The sequence below is a fragment of the Alosa sapidissima genome, chromosome 12, assembly GCF_018492685.1.
Source record: "Alosa sapidissima isolate fAloSap1 chromosome 12, fAloSap1.pri, whole genome shotgun sequence".
Lineage (NCBI taxonomy): Eukaryota > Metazoa > Chordata > Actinopteri > Clupeiformes > Clupeidae > Alosa > Alosa sapidissima.
The window spans coordinates 2,972,577-2,993,425 of NC_055968.1; the positions used below are offsets into that span (position 1 = coordinate 2,972,577).

The 20,849-nt window shown below is 39.5% G+C and overlaps 1 protein-coding gene across 5 annotated transcripts in view; it reads right to left on the minus strand.

Annotated features, from left to right (window-relative positions):
* Positions 1 to 20,849, minus strand: part of patj (PATJ crumbs cell polarity complex component) — a 79,194-nt gene that overhangs the window by 56,262 nt on the left and 2,083 nt on the right. For all 5 annotated transcript variants that reach the window (XM_042056144.1, XM_042056141.1, XM_042056140.1 and 2 more), the window contains 7 exons: positions 11,305 to 11,484; positions 10,993 to 11,132; positions 10,277 to 10,442; positions 8,252 to 8,380; positions 6,428 to 6,673; positions 5,658 to 5,760; positions 4,455 to 4,543 (listed from right to left, as the gene is read on the minus strand). In XM_042056144.1, coding sequence (XP_041912078.1) covers positions 4,455 to 4,543; positions 5,658 to 5,760; positions 6,428 to 6,673; positions 8,252 to 8,380; positions 10,277 to 10,442; positions 10,993 to 11,132; positions 11,305 to 11,484 — 1,053 coding nt within the window. The remainder of the gene's footprint in view (positions 1 to 4,454; positions 4,544 to 5,657; positions 5,761 to 6,427; positions 6,674 to 8,251; positions 8,381 to 10,276; positions 10,443 to 10,992; positions 11,133 to 11,304; positions 11,485 to 20,849) is intronic.

Consider the following 20,849-nt stretch of genomic DNA (forward strand, 5'->3'; position numbering starts at 1 on the left):
CATGTGTATAGTCAGTTACAAAAAAGGAGAAAAATCCAATTCTAAGTTTAGACCAGGGTATTGGTTAGCTTTTAAAGTATAAATCCAAAAGGATTCTCCTTGCAAAAGTTTTTTTAGTCTATCCCCCCCTCTTGGTGATATTTTAACATGTTCTATCCCAAAGATTTTTAGAGGATACAAGGATACAAGGACGTTTATTGTCACATGCATATAGTTACTGGAAGTAAGAAATGCAGTAAAATTATGTCTGGTGTCAGCCTATTTGTGCATTTATGGGGGTAAAAAGTGCCAAAAGGATTCTCTTTGCAAAAGTTTTTTTAGTCTATCCCCCCCCTCTTGGTGATATTTTAACATGTTCTAGACCTTAGATACAGCCTACAGTAGAGTTAAAGAAATCAGCAGAGAACAGCTGTTGGTTCAGAAACAGAGGCGACAACAAGAGCCAAACCAAGTCTATTTTGTTACACAGTATAGTAGTCAAGCCAATAAAATAAAGCAAATAATCAAGAAGAATTGGGACATAATAAAAAGTGATACTTTCTTGAGAGATGCACTGCTGGAGGTACCCACTATCGCCTTTAAACGAGCCCCTACTCTAAAAGATAGTCTTGTGAAAAGCTATATGCCTCCTATAGAGAACAACACCTGGCCAGGCAAAAAAAGAGGTAACTATAAGTGTGGAAACTGTAATCACTGTAACAATATGGTCAGAACCAGTTTTTTTACAGATGTGATATCAAATCGTGAATACAGTATACACTCATTTATTAACTGTAATGCCTCATTTGTTGTCTATAGACTTGAATGTCCCTGTGGCTGTTTTTATATTGGAAGAACCAAGCGTAAGCTAAAAGAGAGATTAGCAGAGCACAAATATGCTATAAGAACAAGCAACCAACAATACCCTATGGCTCTACATTACAAAGAGGCGAACCATGGAAGCAGTGATACTCCTTTCACCTTTCTGTGTCTCTGAGGTCGATGTGAGCAATGCCTTTAGGATGGTTAATTGTAGAAAAGCTGCTGGACTGGATGGAATTTCTAACAGGGTTTTGAAATCCTGCGCTGCTCAGTTAGCTCCTGTGTTCACTTATATCTTTAACACATCATTGGCTCAAGAGATATTTCCTACTTGCCTCAAGCAGTCTGTTATTGTTCCAGTACCGAAAAACAAAAGTCCATCATGTCTGAATGACTACCGCCCGACATCTGACTCATTAACCATCAGCACTGGTGCTCCCCAAGGCTGTGTTTTGAGTCCACTGCTGTCCAACATCTACACACATGACTGCAAAGCCAACAGTAGTCATACCTCCATCATCAAGTTTGCAGATGACACAGTGATCTTGGGCCTGATTAGTAACAACAATGAACAGCTCTACTTGGATCAGGTTGATGAGGTGGCACAGTGGTGTCAATCTAACAGCTTGACACTGAATATCAATAAAACCAAGGAAATGGTAGTGGATTACAGAAGGAAGCAGCAGAACTACAGTTACACCCCACTAATGATCAGCGGGCAACCTGTAGAGAGAGTCACAAGTTTTAAATGCCTTGGTGTCCACATTACTGAAGACTTAACATGGACTGTTAACACTCAATATGTTCTGAAGAAGTCCAGACAACGACTCTACTTCCTTCGTCAGCTAAGGAAATTCAAAGTTTCTACATCCATCATGAAGGCCTTCTACACTTCAGCGGTTGAGAGTGTTCTAACTGGTAGCATCATCACCTGGTATGGGAACTCCACAGTTAGAGATTGTAGTACTCTGCAGAGAGTAGTGCGCTCAGCTGAACATACTATAAGAACTCAACTCCCTGCTCTACAAGATATTTATTCCAGAAGAGTACTCCTAAGAGCCCAAAAGATTCTGAAGGACTTTTCTCATCCTAACAATGGATTATTCCTACCGCTGAAATCAAGAAGACGCTTATGTAGTCACAAAGCCAGAACTGAGAGACTCAGGAGAAGTTTTTATCCCCAGGCCATCTGAACTCTGAACTCACACTATACTGACTTTGCACACATTCACTCCTCAGCACTCTCAAACATTTCCTAACTCTGAATTCACACTATACTGAATTTGCACTCATTCACTCCTCAGCACTCATAAACCCCCCCCCCCACACACACCTACATGACTTTTAGCACTTTTACATCCCTCTCCCTATGCTACAGACCTTTTATTTGTTTTCTTATTTCATCACACGTCAAAACACACACACACACACACACACACACACACACACACACACACATCTGACTTTCTCCAACTTTTGCACATCTCCATAGAACTTTTTATTTATTATTTTTGATTTCTCCTCCATCTATCTACCCATGTCCTTGATTGCCTAGCCTTTCTGCCCCCCCAATCCCCCCCACCCCTCATCCGAAACACACACACACACAAAACACACACACTTACATCATCACTGTCATCACCTCACATACATACAGCACACTGCTTGCTACAGTAAGCCTCCTCTACATACTTGCTGCACACTGCCCCCCCCCTCCCTACATACACAGCACACTATCCCATCTCCCCTGTCATCCCCCCAACACACACACCAAGACCCCTGGCAGTTGGGTTAGCCCCTTGAGCCGTGGATCTGCCCAAGGTTTCTTCCTTGGTAAGGGAGTTTTTCCTTGCCCCTGTTGCTCTTGGGTGCTCCTTGTTGGTGCCCCCCCCCCAATCCCAATCCTCCCCCACCTTTCTTATGCAGCCCTTGCCACTTAATCTACTAAACCCCTCTTCTGCACTTTTTACCCCCATGAATGCACAAATAGGCTGACACCAGACATAATTTTACTGCATTTCTTACTTCCAGTAACTATATGCATGTGACAATAAACGTCCTTGTATCCTCTAAAAATCTTTGGGATAGAACATGTTAAAATATCACCAAGAGGGGGGGATAGACTAAAAAAACGTTTGCAAGGAGAATCCTTTTGGATTTATACTTTAAAAGCTAACCAATACCCTGGTCTAAACTTAGAATTTGGATTTTTCTCCTTTTTTGTAACTGACTATACACATGTCAATGTTTTGCTATGTATGTGTATCTATATTGAAAATTTAAAGTGTATCTTGATGTGGACAATGTGGACAGTAGTGAAATGTTGAAAGTGCAAAATCATTTAACATCTGAAACTGCACATATTTATTAGATCATGAAATGAAATCTTTCTCACAAAGTAACCTGTATCTGTAACATGAAATGAAATCTTTTCCACAATGTAACCTGTATCTGTAACATGAAATGAAATGAAATATTTTTCACAATGTAACTCGTATGTGTAACTTGTTTTATATAATGTAACCTGTTACTATACGTGTTCATTTATATTGATATTTTAAACTGTATCTTGATGTGTAAATTGGTAAAATATTGTAAATGTGATTTTTGTCTTTACTAAAGTAACTTGTAATTGCACTCTGCCAGGTAACACCTGTGCAGATGAACACCTGTGCTTCTAGGTCATGTGACCACATGCAGACATACTATAGAGCATGCAGCCTACGGACTGCCATTTTGAATTTGCCCTGAAGAAGGCCACAGAGGCCGAAACATGTTGCCATGTTTTTTAATGGATAGCCAAATTTAAAATAAAGGCTTTTTAATTTATATTCCTTTTGAGTGCCTCAGAATTACTGTTTATATTGAAATGAGCGATAATGGTCCCGAATTAAAGAACGTCTCAGAATGTCACACATGCAAAGCATAACCAGCGACAAGCAACGAGTGGCAGACAGAGTATGATGTCACTTATAGGCCACTAGAGACTGTTTTTGAGTCACACCGTTGCAAATTTCATATGATGATGCATCATTCCACAAAATGGTTTGTTTTCTCTATCATCAAGTTATTCAATAGGCTAAGCATATAGCCTTGACTGAAAACAGCTGTTAGGATTATGTCATTTTGATTTGTAAAAAATTTCACATTTAAGCCATGCTTAAATACTTTTACATTTATTATATTATATTATTCATTATTGAATGCTTACCTGGAATTATGTTTTTCCCCATCATCCTATTTTAGAAGCAGGCCTACCTGCAGACATGTAATTGGGCTACAGGAATAGCATGTTTGAACGGGCACTGCACTAGTAGATAGAAAATGAAGCTTTCATATAATCTACACTTATTACACATAAAGTAAAATATGCCAAGCCTCAAGTGAGCTATCTGATAGCTCAAGTGAGCTATCTGATAGCTTTAATAAGTTTTCTTACAGACTGGGGTTAGACATTGTCTGAAGTAGTTCTATATAACAAAGAGGAAATTCCCTTATAACATCGGCATGCTGATTATTGTCTGCAAATGTCTGCCTCTTCATATCTTTGTTCTTTGTGTGTTTCTATGTTGGTGCATATGAACAAGCCACAAACATACCCAGAATATGAATTAAAGAAGAGCTAGCCTACTTAAAAGTGGCTGGTCACCTACCGCTATAATCCTGTCATGGACACGAATGTTCCCACTCTGATCTGCAGCACTCCCAGGAATCACATGCTTTACATATACTCCTACAGTATCTAATAGAAAGACAGAAATAAAGAGAGACTGAATGACTGAATAAATCAGGGGGTATTGGCTGTAACAGGACATATGTAGTGGCGGCACAAGAATTGAAAAAACTTTTAAATGAAAATCTGATTTAATTTTACACCACACTAAATTATCAATGTAAGTGTTTTGTTTTTTTTCATTGTTTTATTGTTATTATATATTGAACATATTTTCAAAATTACTTAGTGTCTACTAAATACAGAAACATACTCTTAAATAAAGCCAAATTATTTCATGCCCCGGTAAAAGTAATAAAAGTACTATAACTAAAATGTATTTAAATACAAATTAAACATTTGAGTAACAATTGCTTGATTAAATAAATGAATGATTGAATTATTGATTAAAAGGAATAAACAATGAATAAAAATAACCACAAACAACGATAATCCTTATCCTCGCGGTATGCGTGCCACAAACTAGAATTAGAATCTAGAATTAAAATTGCTTCTTGGCGCCCCCATGTAGCTGCTTTTACGTGAAGTTTGGAACACAGCTTCTACATACTAAATGTGCCAATATTAATGAGCATGTGAAGTTTCATGAAGATTGCCCATTCATACAGGCTAATAGTGACTGCTGAAATTTGATCCATTCGGCCATTTTGATGTGCAAGCCAATTGGTGCTTTAGCAAATATGAGCTAATGGGGCAACATGTACAGTAAGTATACCAAATTATATAACCAAGTTATTTTCGAGATACTGACACTTGTCAGTTGTTGTGCCCCGCATTTGGTGTGTGTCTAAATAATGTGATAGAAATAGAGCATGTTAACTTTCAATTAAGTTGAAGCTTTACATCAAGAAATATTGGCATTTGATTGATGCATAACTTTGAAAAAGGTTGACAGTTTAAAACGTTTTAAGTAACTTTTTTTTAGCATTGATGTTTTGAAATTGGCTGGCGGCTTGTCTGCCAAAACTTTGATTTGGCTCCAAAATATTTCTGATTTAGTGGCCAATGGCAAAACACTGTGTTAATCTTATTTTAAAGATCCATGATTTGTGAAGGTCAGTTCATGGTCAACATAAGCTGTAAGGAACTCCTCATCATTAATTTATTATACAGTATACGTTACCTTCGCTGCTTAATGTATTGTGCCCTATGATGGAGATTCCAAGACTCTGACCCTCTTTCTTCTTCAATGGTACTTCATGAATCTCATAACCCTGCAGGTTGGGCTGCAGAACAAAATACCAATATTAGCTTAAACTCTATTAAAAAGAACATCAAAACAAATTCAATTCAGTTTCAACAAATAAAAGTTTAGTTAAATACGTCAATATACATTGTCTCAAAGCACTTTACAGAGCCTAAGGATAGAACCCCCTAGAGTACACAAAAATTCCTTAAAGAAACTATGTCTACTAGCAGGTAATAACTGCTTATACACTACTAGTTTCTTAACGGCTGCAATGAACCCTAATATACTTTGCATGAGCAGGATTGCATGGAAGTAAAATTCTGCTCATAAGGCCTAAGTACCTAATTATTTTTTTTTACAACAATGAACCTTATACAGGGAAGGCTCTTTAGCCAGCTCATTTATTTACGGTGGTGCGTTAGCTGTGTTGTAACCGCATCTTCAGTTATATTTTGCTCCTTACATGTTCACTCCAACACTGAATATCTTTTTTGCTAATTTGCTAATTACATTACAACAATAGCAGCGGCTGCAACACACCTGGCTCCACCGAAAATAAGTGAGCTGGCTAAAGAGCCTTCCGTGCATAAGGTAAATTGTAAACTGAAACTTCTCAATGTCCCTGCACCGTGGACTAAATGGAACCTTTCTGCTTCCAAATAACTTATATGTGCTGTAGATGTGTAGTTTCTCCCACCACATACAATTTTGCTGGCTCTGCTGGTCCTCCGGAGAGGCACAGGTGGGGGTAAGGCCGCAACAGGTGCTGTGACTGGGGCTGGGGGTGGAGTTGGAGCTTGCCCAGGCAACTTGCGAGGATCACGAGCAATGAGCATACGCACATGACTGCCACACTCTTGCAAAACCCGCACCACCTGATCACTAGCCAGACCCTGCGTGGAGGTGTCACCAATGCGTAAGATGTGGTCCCCAGTGCGCAAGCGTCCATCCTATTAGAGAGAAAGATGGAACACAATAGGACGAGACAGAAAAATGAAAAGACACAAGAAAAAGTTAGTAACTACTGAGACAAAAACACAAAATTCATATTTAGACTGACTTAGCAGACTGAATTATTTGACAATCACAGAGAAATCTGACTAAATTACACTAGTCGACTGCAATAAGAATATGTTTTATTTCAACAAACCAAAGACATTTCCTTTGAAATAGAAATTTAGAAGAATATACAGGCTTTAACCAGAACAGCAGGAGGAGTGGAAGGCCCCAGTGCACAACTGAGCAAAAGAACAAATACATTATAGTGTCTAATTTGAGAAACTTAATGTGACCAATAGTCAAAATCATCAAGTGCCAGCAACAACAAAGGGTTGATTTGAAGAGCTTTTTGGAGCATGAGATTCAGTGATGTGTGAAATGTAGAGCTGCGCCCTATGAACAAGGAGGGTTTTGTGTCTGTGAACAGGGTGGACAGAAACTATGATGTGGAGGCTGAGAAGAAGAGCAGGAGTGGTTTAAATACAGAGTGGTGTTTTGAATTCAGATATTAAGCTTTTAAGCAGAGTTTAAACTTCCATAACAGCTGGCATAGTATTTGTTCCCCATGTGCCCACATGCACAGTGGGGACACAATTTGATTAATTTGATAAAAGTGAACTACTTTTTGGTAAATTACCAAGAAACCACCTACAATTCTAAAGACTCCTTAAGTGTTTTACAATTTCTTATGGATTTCCTAAAATTCAAATAAAATATATTCCGAGAGTAAATTGCAACTTTTCACCATCAATGATAAAGTAAAAAACTTTTTTTTAAGATTTTCTGCAAATTAATGTACCGAAACCCTTATTCAGTACCTGTTTTATAAGTCCTTGAGAGTCTATATGCTTTGCACACGTGGATATGGATATATCTACCCTAATCTTTCTGGTACTCTTCGGTTGCCTTCACACTGGGTCCGTTTAACTGGACCGTACCTGAGTGTGATTACTCCCTCCTAGCCCTGACCCAGCTGGTCTCTGTTTACATAAAAAAAAAAAAATTGCGGACTCCAGTCCGTTTATGTCATAAAAACTAGCTAATGGTTACTAATACCGCTTGGCAACGTCACAAAAACAGCAGTTTATTTCCTGGTTTTGGAACAGATAGCATTCAAACTGCACCAGAGTTCTAACAAACCGTACCCCAGACCACTGTTTTCTAGCGGACCCTGGTCCGCACCCGGGTTCGGTAGACTGCGTTCACACTATCAAAAATCACCGAACCATCGGTCCAAACAAACTCGGGTCCGGACCAAACGTTCTAGTGTGAATGCGCCCTTAAGCTCTAAAAGCTTTGATGAACTAGCACCTTCAGGTCTCTCCAAATATGCCCTATGGGATTCAACCCTCTAGAGTGAAGCAAGTAACGCATCAGTATAATGGTTGTGGTGCACACAACCATTAGTCTTTATTATTTTGGTATATTGCTTGCAATGGTTGGTCCACAACCAATAGCATAATAAATGTAACATTTTGTCTTTCAAGTCACAATGAAATGTGGGTAAGTTGAGAGGAAAATGCACAAACCTTGTGGGCCACACTGTTGGGAACCAGTGTCCTCACGATTACACCTGTGGCTTTGCCTCCCACAATGCCAAAGCCCAACCCTGAGCCATCATTCACCAACTCAATCTCCTCAACATGGTCCCATTGTTCCTGCAGAGAGAAGGTGGAGATGGTAAAATGGTCTAACACATAAAATTATAATAATAATACCATGACCTTGATGCATATATCACTACATTATGACTGGAAAAACATCTTTTTCATACCAAACATATATTTTGACATTCAAAAATATTCAAACCTGCTACAAACTCTTTCATATAGAGTGACTGAAGACATGGCATGAAATAAAGTTGGAGTTGAAGTTGGAGACTAAACGTTTCAGTGTTTAAATTCTCCCAATAAATAATCACCATTTACTTTCAAATGGATGCAAATGCCATGCATTCCCTCAGATCTCGTAAAGCAAACATTCTTATATAATGTCCACAGTATGGTCAAGAGATGGACATCAGCCACACATATGCTTTAACATGTGCATGTGTAGACTATTGTTAGCTTCTTTCAAGTGAAAAGCACTACTGCCTATTGCTTAGTTGTCTCATTCAACTCTGTCTGAGCTTCAACTGTTTGAGGGGTAGTGCTTTAGCTTGGCAGTCCTGGGTGACATTAGTCTTTTTAGCCATGACTTTAATGTGACCGTGCAGCAAGTCTATGAGCACAGTCAGTTTATAGTTTTAGCTGACCTACCACTGTTTGTGCATATGATCCGTCTCAAAGTATCACAAATAGACTTTGCAGTTATTAAGCAAGCTTTAGTTAGACTTTAGGCTTTGCCCAGCATTTAAATTAGGGCCCCTGGAGAAAAATAAGCCAGATCACAGCATTCTGCTAAGCAGCAAGTATATGGAATTAAAATAGACTCAAATGTTCTGCTGGTACAAATCAATGTTCTACGCACAAAAAGCTGTGCTACAGTTACAAACCTTAGGGATCAAAAGTGTCCACATATGTATTGTGGACCACATATGTAGTGAGGATCTATTCTGCTTTCAAATCTCAAATCTACAGATCAAAAGAGTTATGTTATGAGACTGTTCTGGTGCTTTCCGGTTGAATAGCCAATGGTGATGTTCAGGTTTGGTTAGCCAATCAGGATTCTAAATTCACTAGACAGGATGCGAGCCCTTAGTAGAGCAACCCAACCCACATCAGTAATCAAAGATGTATAATATTTTTGTTACTACTCCTTGTAGTAGTAGTGAGTGCTGTACACAGAAAATTAAATTTCTTCCTCCTGTCAACTGTCCCCTAGTCCAGTGGTTCTCAAACTTCATTCCCCACCTGACCCCATCAACCCCACAAAATGGTAATGGTAAGCGCTTTGTGGGGCCCTATTTTGACTATCTTACGCTCAAATTTTTCGCCACGCGCTTCTCTTTTATTATACAATACGCGCAGGGGTGTGGCAATTAACGACCTTGGCTGGGCGGCCAGATCTAGGAAGACTGTTAGTTGTTCCAGATCTTTTCCATTGGAGAATGATGGAGGCGACATGCTCTTGGGCACTTTCAATGCTGCAGAAGTTTTCTTGTATCCCTCTCCAGATCTTGTCAATCCTGTCTCGCAGGGTCTACGGACAATTCTCTCAACCTTATGGCCTGGTTTTCACTCTGACATACACCATCAACTGTGGGACCTTATATAGACAGATGTGTGCCTCTCCTAATAATGTCCAATGAATTAATTTAAGCACAGGTGGAGACCAATCAAGTTGTAGACACATCTCAAGGACCACTGATAGAAGTAGGATGCACCAGAGCTCTTCAGTCTTTTATTTGTTCTAAATTTACAGAACACTCTAAACACCTGCTTTTTGTGAAATATTGGAGTATTGTGTGTAGATTGAGGAGAAAAAAATGAATTGCATGCATTTTAAGAGGAGTCTGAAACATAACAAAATGTGGAAAACTTGAAAGGGTATGAAAACTTCCTGAGTGCACTGTATGTTTCTCTGGTGCAGATTTGGGCTATTGTGGGGATTACCGTATTAATGGATCCTCCTGCAGAAACCCTGTCCCTTGCCACAATAAGCTCAACATACTCCCTTTGCTGTTGCAGTAGACTAAGGGCCTTGTGTTGTGTCACATTCTCATCTAGAGGCATTCCATTAATGGCCAGGATCTGGTCGTTCTCCAGAAGTCTCTCACTCCTAGAGGGTGAAGCACATACAGGTTGAATGTGATTATGTTCTTTTAGCATTGGCTTGCTATGGTCTTATTCTGTGCTCTGCAGTATTAGTAGTTTCTTAACCTTTCCTTGTTACTGAGTGAGTAAGGCTAAGTTCAGACTGCAGGCAAATCAGAGGTTTCTCAAAACAGATCTTTTTTTGACAAATGTCCGCTTTGAGGAAATGGAAGTGCATCATATTGGGATCCAAACAATTTGAAACAATTTTCCAAAAACAAAAATCACATGATTTCATGTACTTTTTAAGGTCTATGAAAAATTGATCTAGATCAAATCTTGATATGGTAAAAAAACAGATTTAGCCTGGTAGTCTGAACATTACTGTGCATTCTTTTTGACTGCTCTATCATCAATCATGTACAACTGGATAGGCGGTCCATAATGAATACATTTACACACTGGTGTGATCAGAGCCAAAATATGAAGTGGAACCACAAAAAAGGTTCCCACAACATTCATACAAACTGAAGTTCATTCAATATCAAAACTAGCGAAATGGTGGCCTGAGTTACCTGTCAGCAATGCTTCCTGGTTGTATCTGTCTAATGAAGACACCATGGCTGCCTACTCCTTCAGGTCTTAGGCCCACTACACTGAAGCCCAGACCTCCCGACACTGGCTTTGGTAGGCGAACATGCTCAGTCTTCCTCCCCTATGAAGAAAAAGCCCAACTCTTCACACAATAGACCATATGTATGTATCATATTTACATTGAAATTTAATTTCATTAAAAAAATGCATTAAAATGAAAAAAGAGTGACAGAATTTATGGCTTGAAAATATTATGGAAAAATACAGCTGGAAAAAAGACACTTCCTTGATACCTTAGCAGCTGCCTGGATCCACATCTGAAGCTGCTGTGCAGAGTGCAGACTGGCCATGGAGGATAAGCTTGTGCCATTGGACTTGATGGAACTCCCAGTGCTCGGAGAAGCACTGAAAATTAGCTGGCCTTTACGAGAAAAGCTGAACTCACTGGAGGTGTCCGGGGGCAAACGATTCAACTGACAAAGAGAGGGGAACAGAGAACTGTACTTTATTTTGATTTGTGAATAGTATCCACAATTAAAGCACATAATCAGTAATCTCAAGAACATGTAGTATTTACACATAAAATGCTGTACTCATTTTGCTGTCATCAAAGCAATTTCATTGTATACAGTATAAAGTTGGGGGTACTACAGCATCAGAAGAGTTTGTATGTGTACTGCTAGTACAGAGTAACCTGACTCGCCAGATGGATTGCTTCACATTTGCTTGGCATATCCATCTGGGAACTTTCCGTTGGAGAACTTTTAGGAAGGGGCGAAAATACTGGTTAGCTGATTGGATAAACCATCTGTCTATCACCACCTATGTTTGTGATAGACAGGCCAAATCAACCAATCAGATCAACGAAGCGTATGACGTACTAACAGAGCGTCGACGAAAATACAACCATACAACCACAAGCCCGCCTCAAAACCAACGCTGATTGGCTGTTGATTTAGCGAACGGCTCCAAATTTTCTCCATTGCAAGAAGCCAGACTGATCTGCGAGTGGAAAAAAGGAGGGCAGAGGGCAAACACACATATACCAAGCCTGGAAGCCAGCTGAATTTAATCCAGCCCACAAAATATAAGGTCGGGAAATTCGGTATGGCCTTGTTCCATTGACAAGCATCTATGCCCGTGTGAAGATCAGCCGACCAATCAAAGCGTCCGGGCGGGCTTTATACAATGATGGACAGATGAGCAACAGTGCCTATTCATTCATGTGACCTGAGCAGGCTTTGATTGATTTTGTTTACAGCAAAAAGCTTGTCGCTAGAGAACGCTAGAGAGACGTTTAGATGTCGCGATCGCGTCTGTTGTACAAGATATTGACAGCACAATAACTTTAAAAAACAAACATAAAACGATGTATTAAACAAAGCAATTAAGGCATTTGTCAAAAAGAAGGGTGTTTTGGCTGTTTCATTGCTCTGATTGGTTGGGTCTGTCCAATTGAGTGCAGAGGCATTTTTCCCCTGTATCGGCTGAAACATGCCTGTGAAGATGCTGCATGAAATCTTCTCTGTTTTAGGACACCATTTTAATTGAATATTAAGCATGTAAGCTACATGGGGGGCAGCCGTGGACTACTTGTTAGGGCTTCGGGCTTGTAACCGAAGGGTTGCCGGTTCGATCCCCGACCCAGTAGAAAAAATGTGGCTTGCGGGAGAAGTGGTTGAGCACTGCTCTCCCATGCCCACATGCACGGCTGAAGTGCCCTTGAGCAAGGCACCTAACCCCTCACTGCTCCCCGAGCGGCGCTGTAGCAGGCAGCTCACTGCTCTGGGTTAGTGTGTGCTTCAACTCACTGTGTGTTCACTGTGTGCTGTGTATGTTTCACTAATTCACAGATTTGGATAAATGCAGAGACCAAATTTCCCTCACGGGATCAAAAGAGTATATTATACTTACTTACTTAAGCTGATAATTGATTAATTGGGCCACATCCACTCTGGTGCACTTTAAAAGGGACAGGGTTGTGGTGTGTGAGACACCCTTTTGAGATGTGCAATGTGTAATGTCCATTTTAAACCAGTTTGTTAAATGAAAAAGAAGACCTTTTTCTACAAACTAGTATCTTCACAGTTTTTAATTTTTTCACAACACCCCATAATCACATCACAATGCTCCAGTTCCAGACTCATATTCTGAATAGAATTGAGTTCTGGCTACATCAGGCTAACATACCTATTCCTTCTAGAAATACACCAATCTGATACAGATATAGGATACGGGCCCGATACTGACCGGAATTGTTGGACCCGTTAACAAAATGATCTACCAAATGACAATACCAGACGTCGTTCAGGCATTGTTACTGGGACTGAAAAAGTTGGATCAGTGCATCCATAGTTCCTTCATAAGGAGTTGGTTATTGAGTTAATACAATTACATAACAAAGTAAAGTCCATGATCCAGCGGTTATCTTACTAATGATATGACTTCTCAAATATTTTGTTTTAACTGAATGAAAGATATTAAAAAGCATATAATTGATCTTGAATCATCAGAGCCTTACTTTTAACAAGTCATAGGTGATGTGTCTCAATGCATTAGTGAATCTGTCAACATTACAATTTTTTTGTACAAATGGGTTACAGACATTTTAAATTGTTAAAATGTGAAAATAATGACAAATTATGTTCAAATATCATTTTCATCAAACCCTAATCTTAAAGTTTTGGATTCATTTAATTTTGAAAGAGTATTAAATAAATTTGGGTAAAATTGTCAACACGGGTTAACCACAAAAACATGAACCAAATAATTACACTTGCTGAAAAAAATGTGAAATTCTCTCCAAAATCCCTTCTAAAATAATCTGGCATGATCTTGCACAAGAACTTTTCTATATTTAATACAAGTAAAGAAACCCCATTGTTCTGTAAAAACTGTGTTTGTATATTCACATAAAGGTGAAGTGTGTACATAGTTGTCCATAATAATGCCTGCAAATTTTGCATGTAAATAGAAATGTCAAATGGTGTAACCGGTTACACCATTTGACTCTTTTCTGTTTGAGACCAGTTTGATCAGATTCAGGGCCAAGAGTATGTAATTTTAGGTGCCAATTATATTATTTTTATAATTTAAATAGTGACTAACTGTTTAGCATGAACAATAGCTTTAAATGGGTTTAATTAGATTGCAATTTAAGCGATTTCTGAAATGTCAAAGATTTTCATTTTAAATTTAAACTTCCATAATTATTTTTTAATATTTTATTATGATGTATGTAAACAGTATGTTCAAATTATAAATAAATAATATAAATACATTTATTATATATAAAATGTGCCTCTTGTCCCTCAATGGATGCCACAAGCAAGAAAAACTTGTCTCGCAGCAGAGTGCATGTGAACGCAGATCCTGCTGATGGTTGATTGTTAAGAAATTATCATACCCACTTTTTCACTCACTCTTATTCTCTCTCACACACACTTTGGGCCCTAATTTAGCAATATAAAATGCATGCTCACTAGCAAATAGCGTAAATACATTTAGGGGTTTGTCCAGTCCACATTCGGGGTGGTTTTGTTATCAAACGTCAGGTGCCTGGCGCAAAAAGGTGGCTTTTATGTTTCTTAATCAGCCATGGGTGTGTTTTGGGCTTAACATCCTTTAACTGTCCACACTGCACTATATTTCATATACTGTTTACACTGCACTACCTGCCTATTCTGTTCACATTGCGCTTTTCTGCTTTTGGCACTTCTGGTTGAGAAGTTAACTGCATTTCGTTGTCTCTGTACTCTGCACGATGACAATAAAGACTAATCTAATCTAATGTAATCTAATCTAATAACAGCAAGATCACACAGGAAGTTTAATTAGAGCAAACAAAAAACAAAAACAGATCACTTGAACAAAAATAGTTTTGAACAAAAATTGTATTTATTTTTTATTGAAAGCTAAATAAAACAGATCTCTCATCTCTCTCAATTCCGTAATGTGCATGCGGAGGGCCACTCACCAGAATCTATACCTGAGAGTCTGAATGTCTGACTTGTCCCTGGTCACCCTGTTATTTTCCACTATACTGACCACTGGAAATGTATATGCCTCTCTACATGGCAATAAGGCATAGCATATAACAGAAATAAATGTATTATACTTTTTTATATTTACTGCATTGTTTTGCTGTTAAATCATAGCAGATACAGTCTACCAACCCATGACCTTACCATTTCCGGCGCTTACAAACATAACAATGGCATCAAAGACCACATAAAAGCTAATTCATTTCCAATCACATTCTTTTTTACTTTTACTCCCATACTTTTAATGACAAAGCAGAATCATGCCATGTAAGAGAGGATTGAACAGCCTTTTACATGTTCTATGAGCTCTCCAACATGCTTGCATTGTCAAGGATATATTTAGAACATTCTCACTGTGGAGTAATATGTGTAGGGTTTATTATAACATCACTTTTAAAAGCCACAGCCATCTACACAAGTCAAGGCAAAGGGAGGAGGGGATCAATACATTCCAACACAGCTCTTGCAGGTCCTAAACAGGTAATGTATTAATGACCTTTAGACTCAGATCGTGGAAACGTATCTGTCTCCAGCTTATTTAGCCTAGGCTGACAGAGCAAGTTCCATGCCATTCCATCAATATATCTCAAACAAGGCAGTTACTCAAACAAGACAGTAGATATTAGGGCTTGATAGATCCAAACACGGGCACAAAAAAGCTTTCACCACAGGCTTTATACACAATGGATTTTCAACTGACGCTTTCATTGGCACTTGTCTGACCTTCCAAGCACTTAGAATATGAAGGCAAGGTTCTGTTATTGCTATTATCTTAATTTGGTATGTGGATTGCTTCTTGTGATGATTTTTTTTCTTGCTTGCATCAATACAAACTCCTGCTGAATATGAATATCCATGGGTGGGTCAATGTCTTGCGCCAGCCTTATGCTTCTTCAGGTGGTATTCTCCAAACCATTAAGCCCACTGACACATAAGAAAATTCACTTTCAATTAAATTCTAATTCTAAATCTTCAAGTATACATTTCCCTTGCTGTGCCTATAAGACTGTTTAATCCCTGAGGTGATAAGGTCACAATATTGGTGATACAAGCTGCCTTAAAACTTCTCTTAACCAAATTATACTACCAATGATTCTTTTATGTTTACTTTGTGGCAGCAGCCTGCCACTGCAAAATTATTGCCGCCGCTGCACCAGAATCAGGGCAAATGCACAATGTAGTCGCGGTTGCCTTTTAAATGATCCTGCCGATGTGTCCTCCCCCCAGCTCACACTGCAATTTAATAATAAGTAGAAATAGTCAGAGGTTATTAGCCCCAGTCCAGTTTCACTCCACATATTATTGTGTTGATGTAGTTTATTGTAACAAATGTTAACTTGCTTTGCAGTGTTTCCTTTTCAATTGCGCATCAACGTAGGCAAAAAGTACAAGAGATCGACTGGTAGGTTAGTAAAGAAGATAAATGCCATTATACCAACAACTTGGGGAAAAATGCTTATTATGCACTCGTGGTGATAGCCTACAGTTAATGTGAATCATGGACTATAACCAAAGAAAGGAAATGAGATGATTTGCACCTCCTTTCACCAAATAAAGACTGCGGTTGTGTTTCTACAACATGTTGGCACAAAACGTAATTTCTGTCAGAAACCAAGTAGGCTAAACATCACTTTTACAAGTCACAGCCATCTACACAAAAAAAGGCAAAGGGAGAAGGCCTATTCCTTAGAATAGTGTGATTAGCAACCAGATTTTTTCTTTTCTTTTTTTTTTTTTAAACAGGGGGCCTTAGGTGTAAGTAATTAGTCAAATAGGCATTGTGTTGTGTGTAAACAGAGGTTAATAAATACATTCCAGTTTTTATTGCAATGAAATATCAATTTATTCCCATGTAATGGCTACCTACGATATTCAGCTTGACCACTAAAAAGTATGCAACTGGCCTACCCCCGCTGCTAAAAAAAAAAATCTAGAGCAGTGGTTCTCAAATCGGGGTACGCATATAAAATGAATTTTATATTTCAGTAGGCTATTCAATTTCATTATCCTAAAAATCCAGAGTCCCCCCCCCATACCAGGATGGTTCGACCCAACCTGTCACATGCCACCCGTAATCACCTGTCAATCACTGTCAAAACTCAAACGATGGAGTTGTGGTTGAAGCGTAGCGGTAATTCTTGTGAAAACACGGAGACAAGTGGCAAAGAAGGCCAAACTAGAGCCGGCAAAATTCCGGTTGTATCTTGAAGAATATGTTTTATTGCTCTGTTTTAAGTCTTTTTTTTCTCAACTAAAAATGCTTTGCGCTGGTTAGTGGGTAGTTGGCTGAAAAAATATTTCACAGGGGGTACATCACTGAAAAAAGGTTGAGAACCACTGATCTAGAGGAATCACTGACACCTGCTAAATAAATTACGTACCTCCACTGTGGAGTTAAGAACGGCAACATCTGTTTCAATCTCTGTGTTAAATCCACTTAACTGTTTGAGATGTCAGTTGTATTCCGTGTGAACTATATGTAATTCCTTGAGTAAAAGTTGGAGTGCAAATACAGCCACAGCGCTGCAGCTCTCCTTCTCCTGTAAAGTGTTCATGCACGGAGAGCTGCCGTTTTGCATTCTCTCCAGCTTTCCTGTATGTCACTCCAGGCTCAATCAATGCTGCGAATGTAACCTAGCACACAACCTAGCACCCCAAAAATATGCCCTGTGGCTGCTGTTCATTCATCTGCCATGCTGTATATGGCAAACAAACAATGTGACAGCAGCTGCATTAATTCAAGTTCAAGATCAAGTGGTTTATTGTCATGTACTCATAAAAGGAATTATAAGCAGCGATCAAAAGTGGCGAGTAACATTGACAACCAGAAGGGGACACACTCAAACTACACAAATGCACGTATCGCGCTGTAGGGCAACATGGGGAGGGTCATACTTTTTGTTTACAACAGTGGTAACAATTGCACTTCTCAACTAGGGGTCGACCAATTATCGGCCTGGCCGATTATTAGGGCCGATATTTAGCATTTTTATAATAATCGGTATCGGTCATTTTTTCCACCGATAAGCCGATATTGAAATGGATAAAGAATGAAACACGCTACTTTGTCTGTAAAGCGTCTCTCACTCCCTGCATTTGCTACTCTGTGGTCAAGAGCATTGTCCCGCCCACTACACCGTCTGATTTGTTAGTTAGCACGAATGCAGCCAATCAGGATCGAAGACTGAACACAGACAAAGTTTAGGATTCTCACTGAGGCAGACTGTAGACTGGGCTTCAGCTGTACGGAGCTATTTTTGAAGGTAAGTAAGGTACACATTGGCCTACATTGCTGAAGTTGCAATGAATCACAATCATCTACACTGAAGTTACAAAAACACCACGTTGTAAGCTATTGTCTCTTTGATCCGGATCAATAAGTAAAGCACCCACTTCCTTCATTTAGCGAATTCCCGATTGATGCACGTTACTGATGCTGTTTACTACAAACTCAGGTGCTGCGCGTCGGGAGTTCTCTGCCTCCACCTCGTTCGTTAATTGTGAATAACGGGACACCTCGGTGGACATAGTACAGACAAGTCCTAAATTATGTGATAGCGAACATCAAAAGTGTAATTGCTCCTTTTTGAAACGGACTGTCAGAAAAGACTACATGCACCCAGGGCCAGCCGTGATTTAATCCGACCTGAACTAAATTGCGTCCTGAGTTGGCTATTAACGTGCCTTTTAGGCTCTCAAAAGTGTAGCTTATAGCCTACACATGGACACAAATTGCATGCTTAAATAGCCCAAGAACTATTTTAAAACTGTTTTGTTAAACTATTCAACCGTAACACTTGCCATCACGCATGCACCTCTTCCTCTCCCTCTCTCGTGCACTCACACACACTATGGCAAAGCATCCTCTTTGTGACAGGTCCCTTAACAAGCACATAGCCCATTGTGTAGGCCTATACTCTATGAAAATAATTGCTAATAATCACTCAGCTCTTGGATTAACATGATACACAAGATTTACACTTAAAGTGATGCAAGTTGATAGACAATTGTGTATCAAAAGAAGAAAGAAAAGTTTGCATAATTAAATGCTTTTGAATTAAATTTTTGCAGCATATCGCCTTTACTATCTACCCCCCTTTTTGACAACTGACATATCGGTTTTACATATTGGTTATCGGCCTTCTGTTTTGGTAATAATTGATATCGGTATTGGCCCTTATCGGTCGATCCCTATTCTCAACTGTAGGGGTACCATGAGAGCAATTCTTCCTTAATGCCTCTTTAACAACAATTGTAACAACGTTGAGGACATCTCCAGACGTATATCAGTCAAAGACTGCAAATCTCCATGCAGGCCAAATGCAGGTCATGTAACATAACAAAAGTAAAGTTCCATAATCAGTGTTTCCTGCAGTGCTTCACAGCTTAGGCGGCCGCCTAAACAACACACGCCTCCCGCCTTAACTACGTTGTCCAAAAAAACTAATAAATAGCCTAATCATTTTATAACTGTACAGCTCTTTCATTGTAGAGCTATTTGCACCTTCAGGTAGCCTCTCCTTGCCCCGCTCTCATAACGGACAAGTATGACATTATTTAGCTGACAAGCACGAAACAAAAACAAGCGCAGATACAGGAACCGAGAGTGTAACAGAAACCGAGGAGTGAAAAATAATCTTGTGGTGAATAAAACTGTATCACAAGTGTAACAATTATGATTGAGAGCATAGAAATGACGTCCGCATCGGGCCGCTCACCGGCGCTGTCTTCTGCTCACTCACGCTTTGAAACTGCTCCTCGCTCTTGGTGTATTTTTTCCAAAATCAGGGATGCAAACACATGTGTGTTGAAAAAAGAGCGTTTTAACTCCATGCTGTTTTTGTTGATGGACAGTTTTCCTAACCTGACTTTCGCCAGATGAATTTCGTTCCGCCTAGCTCCACTCATCCATCTGGGATCGATCCATTGGAGAGGTGTTTCAGAAGGCTGGGCCTTATCAAAAATCCTTGCATATGTTTCATCATATGCAAGCATTTTTTGATTAGGCCCAGCCTTCTGAAGCAACACTTCAATGGATTGATCCCAGATGGATGAGTGGAGCTAGGCGGAACGAAATTCATCTGGCGAGAGTCAGGTTACATGAACACTTGCTGTCGGAAAAACAAAGTAGCCACGGGGGCGGTCCTTGTCATTCCGAAGTGCCCTGAATGCACCATCACAGTCACTTCTACGCTACGTCACATCTATGAAACTCCCGCCCTGCCCCGCCCTCCCGCTCTACCATAAAATCTGGTGCCGACTCTAAACGGAAGCGATCCCAGATGGATGTGAGTTGAGCTAGGCGGAACGAAATTCATCTGGCGAGAGTCAGGTTACAATTTTCCTACCGTTTTAATAAACGAACTAGGTTACATTTAAAAAAAAATATTGTCGGTTACTATGTCTATGACTAGGTCAAACATAGATTGATTAAAAAAGCAAGAGTTGCCGAAAAGCATCCCTGATAATTAGACCCTCTGAGACCCCCCTCCCCTTAAAAAAAATTCCGTCGGGTCTGCATGATTCACACAAGTCACCCAAACTGATGTGAAAAAACAGGAGGCGCCGAAAAGCGCGCTGTTTGCATCCCTGCAAAATAAAACTCGCCATGAAATAAGGCTTGACTAGAGCTTTTGAGTTGCTGTTGCTTGGATGATAAGGGTTAAAGCTTAAAAAATAATTTAAAAAACTTCTCACAAATACCATGACTCAAGCGAGGCTGTTAATTTAAAAGAAACTGGAGACTGACTGATAACTGACTGACCACAAAGGTGTTGGGTCTCAATCAACAACCA